The sequence below is a fragment of the Piliocolobus tephrosceles genome, chromosome 4, assembly GCF_002776525.5.
Source record: "Piliocolobus tephrosceles isolate RC106 chromosome 4, ASM277652v3, whole genome shotgun sequence".
NCBI lineage: Eukaryota > Metazoa > Chordata > Mammalia > Primates > Cercopithecidae > Piliocolobus > Piliocolobus tephrosceles.
This window is the reverse complement of record NC_045437.1, coordinates 97,703,130-97,709,718: the sequence shown is the minus strand read 5'-3', so window position 1 is coordinate 97,709,718 and position 6,589 is coordinate 97,703,130. Positions and strand designations below refer to the sequence as shown.

General features: G+C 31.4%; 1 protein-coding gene across 1 annotated transcript in view; it reads left to right on the top strand.

The window, feature by feature from the left end:
• The window catches only part of ST8SIA4 (ST8 alpha-N-acetyl-neuraminide alpha-2,8-sialyltransferase 4), a 100,506-nt gene extending 94,892 nt beyond the window's left edge, over window positions 1-5,614 (top strand). The window contains 1 exon segment of the mRNA XM_023212217.2: window positions 4,631-5,614. Within this exon segment, the coding sequence (XP_023067985.1) occupies window positions 4,631-4,913 (283 nt within the window). The 3' untranslated portion in view covers window positions 4,914-5,614.
• The last annotated feature ends 975 nt before the right edge of the window (window positions 5,615-6,589 follow it).

Here is a 6,589-nt window from a genome sequence, read left to right as displayed (position 1 = left end):
GTTTTTAAAGCCACTCTACCCATTATTTTCAAATAAGATGCTTCACATAATGGGCTCATTCTGGGCTCAATAATGACTATAAACTTTGTTTATAATATAACATTAAATTACAACTGTTGGCACAGTGAAATTCCATCCTTGATATTCAAATTCTTCTAGAAATTGTCACATTTGATTTTTTGAGGAAGACTAACATTTTAAGAGGAAAAAAACTATCATTATTAGGTTGGTATAGAATTAATTGCAGCTTTTGCCACTACTTTCAATAGCAAAAACCACAATTACTTTTGCACCAATGCTATACTTCTAAGCATCTAGACTTCTTTATTTAAATATAAACACAAACTAATTTTCCTTGTTTGTCAATATATTGAATGTGAGCTCTCCTTAGTATCAATGTTGTTAATTATAACATTGTTGTTCTAGAACTGTGGTTGCTTGAAATAATCAGGTATTTTGACTCCTCAGGTGATTATCATCTGCTATTATTATGAGATACAATCTAAAATATTACTGGATTTAAAATCAGTAAGCATTTATTAGGTACCTTCTTTTCTCCGCAATGTACTACAACCTGAAGGAAGGAAAGGGAACAAAATTGTGAGGAGAAAGGAGACAAGGAATAAGAGTGTTTCACACAATTTCATGGAGAGAGAAGATTTGAAACTGCAATCGAATTTTATAGAGGAAACCCCAAAGCCATAGAATTAAATGCTTGTTTCACAATTAAGTAAATATGTCCATTGAGGTTAAATGACGTGACCACAGTTGTCCAGCCAATAAGTAGTCACAGAAGTTTCCAAGAGAGAAGTGGGATTTGTGAGTGGGACTGAAGAATGATTGTTTTGGGATATGTTGAGAGCCAAGTAGTATTACTTATTATAATGTCAAGCTATATGTTCTTTTACCTTTACTGTCTCTTTTATAGCATCACAACCTTTTATGTTAAATATTGTTAACTGGGCTCCAAGGAAGGGAAGTAGCTTTCTCAAGTACTTATAAACTATCACAGATTCAGAGCTGCATCTACTGACTATAAATATAGCCTTCTATAGAACACTGATTTGGTCAGTAGAGACATTACAAATTTTGAGTGTCTTTGACGTAAGAAATGGAACTACCATGTTGGAGCAAGAGTATATAAGACACCTCACTTAGCCAAAACAGAGCTTTCATGCTCTGTTTTGTATGTGAGAGAGTAGTGAGATCTACAGAGGCTACCAAATTTATTAAAAAGTTATAAATGTTCTATTTACACATAAAGTCCAGAGTGAATGTTTCATACAACAGAAGAAAGTATAATCATAAAACAAAAGGGAAGGAAAGAAAGAAGAAAGGAGGGAAGGAAGGAAAGAAGGAAGAAAGGAAGAATGAAAGGAAATTAATAATATTAAAAATAAAACAAAGCCTCTCTGATGAAAAATAATTTGTGTGTGTCTATGTATGAATGTAACATATATTAAGATCCAAATCAACCAGAGAAGCAAAAGAATGTCGCACATTATAGCAGTAATTATCTTTATGTGTATGGGTTATAGGTAATATTTTTCTCACTCAGATTTTTTTTCCTTCAAATTTTCTACAAGGAGCTTACATTGATTTGGTAACACACACAAAAAATCAATTTACATAGAAAGAAATACATGTATGCAAATTAATTATTGGTTGAATTTAAAATTTTGCTAAATTTTAAACTATAACATGTATATTTGGGATAAAAATTAGAACATGTTATACTGAAACAGTGTGACTATTCCATTATTTTATAATGCATTATTTTCAATTTATTATTTTTCCTAATGAGGATGAAACACAAGTTAATAGTCTATCTCTTTTTGATAGACTCCATAAGAATTTGCAGTTTTCAAATATCAAATTGTATATAGGTGGATACATTCAGGTATGGATTTCAAAATTGGAGTCTGGGCTCTAGCTTTTAATGCTGATAATTATTATCTAACCAAATATACTAACAGAATTTAAAAGAATATCTATTTTTGTTCTTTTCACATGTGGAATTTGTTACTGGTTTAATACTGAATTGCAATAATTTAGATTGGCCTATATAATTTCAAATACAACATTAGGTTGATAATAAACACAAAATATAGTCTTATTGACTGTATTTGATCAGTTCTGTGTTTTTAAATTTTTAGAAAGTTATTACTTATTGCCTGACTTAAGGTATTTTTCAACTTATCTGTTACATATTGATGTCATTTATTAAGGTGTTTTTCTGTGACACTTTTTAGAAATCAATAGGATAAGTGGTATTTATTTTATGTTGTTTCTTCAAAAATGTCCTGAAATATTGATGGTATATTTTTCTTTGAGATTATTCAAAGTGTTGCAAATGAAATATTGCAAAGTTTATTTTTCTGTTAGCATTTTTAAAACTAAATTAATTCAGTATTTTAACTGCATAGATTAATTTATCTAGAACAAGACCACAGAAAGTTTTTAAAGCCACTCTACCCATTATTTTCAAATAAGATGCTTCACAATCACAGTTTCATTTTCAAGACACTTCAGTGATATTCTATTTGTGGTATCTCATAAGATGCCCTGAATCAAAAAAGGTTGAGTGATTGCTCATCTCTGACACCATTTGAAAGAAAATAATTTTGCCTTCAGCATTTCTAACATTGTAGTTACTTATTTGTATTGCATGTAGAAATTGCTTTGGTATTTGTCAATGAGCAACCATAGTTACATGAACCTTGAGGAAATCTCTCCAGAATTAGGAAATGGAAAGCATTCATTGATAGTAAGAAGTTTGGAGTTTCATACAAGTAATATAGCAGCATTTTTCTCACTTTAGAAATAATTCACCATGAACCTCATACTGCCAAATTATTGCTAATCATTGACTTTGCCTAATGGAAATACTCTTTTCTTTTTGGCTGAATTTGAATTTGCTTGGCTTACTTTAAAAATTTATAAACAGATAGATTTTTTATAACTAACCAAATCCATCACCTAACCTCTGTAAACATACACGTTCACAATACTTTCACATAAGATCACATTCACAATACTTTTCTATAATCATTATTTCGTGTTAAAAAACACTTGTTTTCTCCGAGTCCAGTAAGCTTCAGGCCGTATCATAGTTTCTTCAAAGTCTTCAAAGAAGTTTGACTATGCTCCTTGCATAGAATCACTCTCTATGGTTTCTTCATTATGTTAATAGTGTAAAAGTTATGGTTTTGCTCATTAAGTTACTCTGAGTTATGAGAAAATTCCTAGATGTTCTTCTCTGAAAATTTCTTATAAAATCTTCTTTACTGATTACAGACGTTCTCAAAACAATTGTGATAATAAATGGCTCAAAACACATTTCATACAGCTCAAAATATTTAGCCCACGGCATTCAGTAAATGAGAAAAATAGAATATGTGTAAGGCCATTCCTGATTCAGAGAAGGGAGAAACTGAAAAACAAAATATAGAATTATTATGGCGAGGTATATTTTCCCTGTTTTGGATGTTTCCAGTGAAGTTTGAAAGTATAAATTTATTTAAGGAAATGAAGTAACATATCACTTTAAGTTTTTTTCATACTCAGTACTCTAGATATATTTTATCTCCCCTGGAAAGCTTTATAAAAGTTTTAGAGAAAAAGAAAATAATACATGAAATCTAAAGCAAGTTTATTAAATACAGCAACAAACAGGATCTAACATGTTTCCCTTACATCTGGATGGCAGAGTACATATCTCTCCAAATAGAAGACAATAGCAAAAACAAAATAATTTTTAAACTTATTAAGTTTTTGTGTTTATAATTGGACAAATTTGAAAGTAAGAGAAAAATCCACACTCAGCTGTTTTCAAAAAACATCATTGTCCTTAAGGAAATGAATATGCCAAGAAATATTGGAAGTCTCCTTTCTTCCAGAGATGTGAGTTTGCGTGCTTTTCACATGAATGTTTGACAGCAATTATGGATTTGAACATTTTGAAGTACTTTATTGCCTGTAAAGTACTTATCAGCATTGAAATATATTTTATCTATTTAACAAAATGTTGAATTGTGTATGTGGAAAACTATCAATTATTCTACAACTTTTTTTATTTATGAGTGGAAGTAAGGCTTCTAATTTGCTTCAGTAAATTGTGACTTGGAAAATTAGAGCTGAATAAATCAGTTGATATAACATAGATAAAGCATTTATTTCTTTGGAATTTTAATTGCAATATCATACATTTTGAAAATCTATAGGCATAGTTTCAAACTATTTTTTTCTAGGAAGATTATTTAATCTCTACCCAATTACCATGACTTCTGCAGTCATATTTAGTCCCTTTTGAGAATATTTTACTCTGCATATTATATAAATGTTTGCTATTGATTCATTTCAAAGGTGAGGTTCTACAGTAATATTCACCTACATTCCAGGTCCCTTGGGTATTTATATGACCTCAAGAATAGGAAAGAAAATAAAGGTTTAAGAAAAAATATAATAAAAGTATCAAATTTTCTAAATGCTTAGAAATATTTCTTCAGTAATTCTTTAAAATATTATTCATAAAGATACCTTTTAAGTTTTCTGCATTGTATGCTTGCTATAGGATATGCTCTGTTTCTCTAAATTCTTTTCTTCTTGATTTTGTTTTTTGTTTTTCCAGTTACTGGCTGACCAACAAAGTTCCTATCAAAAGACCCAGCACAGGTCTCCTCATGTATACACTTGCCACAAGATTCTGTGATGAAATTCACCTGTATGGATTCTGGCCATTCCCTAAGGATTTAAATGGAAAAGCAGTCAAATATCATTATTATGATGACTTAAAATATAGGTACTTTTCCAATGCAAGCCCTCACAGAATGCCATTGGAATTCAAAACATTAAATGTGCTACATAATAGAGGAGCTCTAAAACTGACAACAGGAAAGTGTGTAAAGCAATAAAGCACATTTTGAAACAAACAATATGCACTTCTTTTCTGAAGATGCTTCCGGAGTTTTGAAAATAGGATCCAAAACACGGCTGGGTTTCAGCATCCACCAATTAACTGAAAGGTGAATAGAGGACGTTCATGAGAAATCGACTACCAGCTGATGAAATACCTGCAAAGTGCTCTAAAAATTAAATATTTTGACTTCAAGGGTCCTAGTAAGTGCCACTTCCACTAAGAATACAGTTTGAATGTATAATCAGTAGTGTTTACAAGATCCAACAGTGCACTCATCATTAGTTAATAAAGCAAATATGTTTATCACTGTCAGGCTGCCCACAGCAATGCCAAGCACATTAGAAGAGGAACCCCAGGAACATAACTCAGACCTTGGGAAATTAAACCATCCTTATCAGCAGAAACCAAGATGGAAGCAGTTTGAGCAATGAAATCCATAAGATTAAACAACTCAAGTAAATGCCTTCAGTCAGGACTCTGAGTCTGATCATGAATTTTATGTTTTAACTTATGTTTTTGTTTGTCTTCTGGAATCTCTTTTGTTTTGGGTATTGGGGTGCTTAGAAATCCTTTCTGAGATACATATGAATGAGGAAAGAAACTTTAAGTTATTATTTTTAAAGTTCTTATACTTTTTAAAAGCTATCACACAAAGATTTTTTTTTTTTTTTTTTTTTTTTTTTTGAGATGGAGTCTGGCTCTGTCGCCCAGGCTGGAGTGCAGTGGTGTGATCTCAGCTCACTGCAAGCTCCGCCTCCCGAGTTCACGCCATTCTCTGGCCTCGGCCTCCTGAGTAGCTGGGACTACAGGCGCCTGCCACCACGCCCGGCTAATTTTTTGTATTTTTAGTAGAGACGGGGTTTCACTATGTTAGCCAGGATTGTCTCTGGATCTCCTGACCTCGTGATCTGCCCACCTCGGCTTTCCAAAGTGCTGGGATTACAAGTGTGAGCCACTGCACCCTGCCGACTTTCTAAAAAGTTTTATTTTGCACAACTCTAAACCTCCATATTATTTTCCAGTGGTGTAGAAGGTACCAGCTAAAGTGAACCACTATGTAATATTAGGCCATTCTAAAGGAAAGATGTTCCATGTCATCAGAGATGGTAAAATAGGAAGAATAAAAAAAAAAGAAAAAGAAAAAAAGATCTTTGGTACCAAAGATTACGCTTGCGTTTCTACACAGCAAACCATTTTTCTTTCATGAAAATAATATATTATTACCATGAATACATTATTTTGCTATTAATGTGAAAGTTGTCTCTAAATATTTTTAAATTTCCAAACTGATGCTTTATTTTCATTTGAAATGTTTTTCACACCTTTTGCATTACGTAATAATTTTGTGGAAGCATTTTGCCCTTTAGAATAAACATTAGATTGATATAGCTGAAATGTGACGTCCAGTTCTTTGATATTCCCCTTGTTATTCAAATAGAAATATGGAAATGCTTCATATATTACTGTTAAATTTCTTAGTGCAGAAATAACATTATTAATAGAGTATTGTTTTCAAAACAGAGATGATTAATTTCAAGAGGTTTAACAATGAAATTGTGTGTCAATATTTTGCATTTAAAATGAATTTAATTGACCAATATTTTCTGTAGTTAAATTTAGTCACAATATCACATGTGTTCTTCAAGAAACACATGAAATTATTAAGAAAGT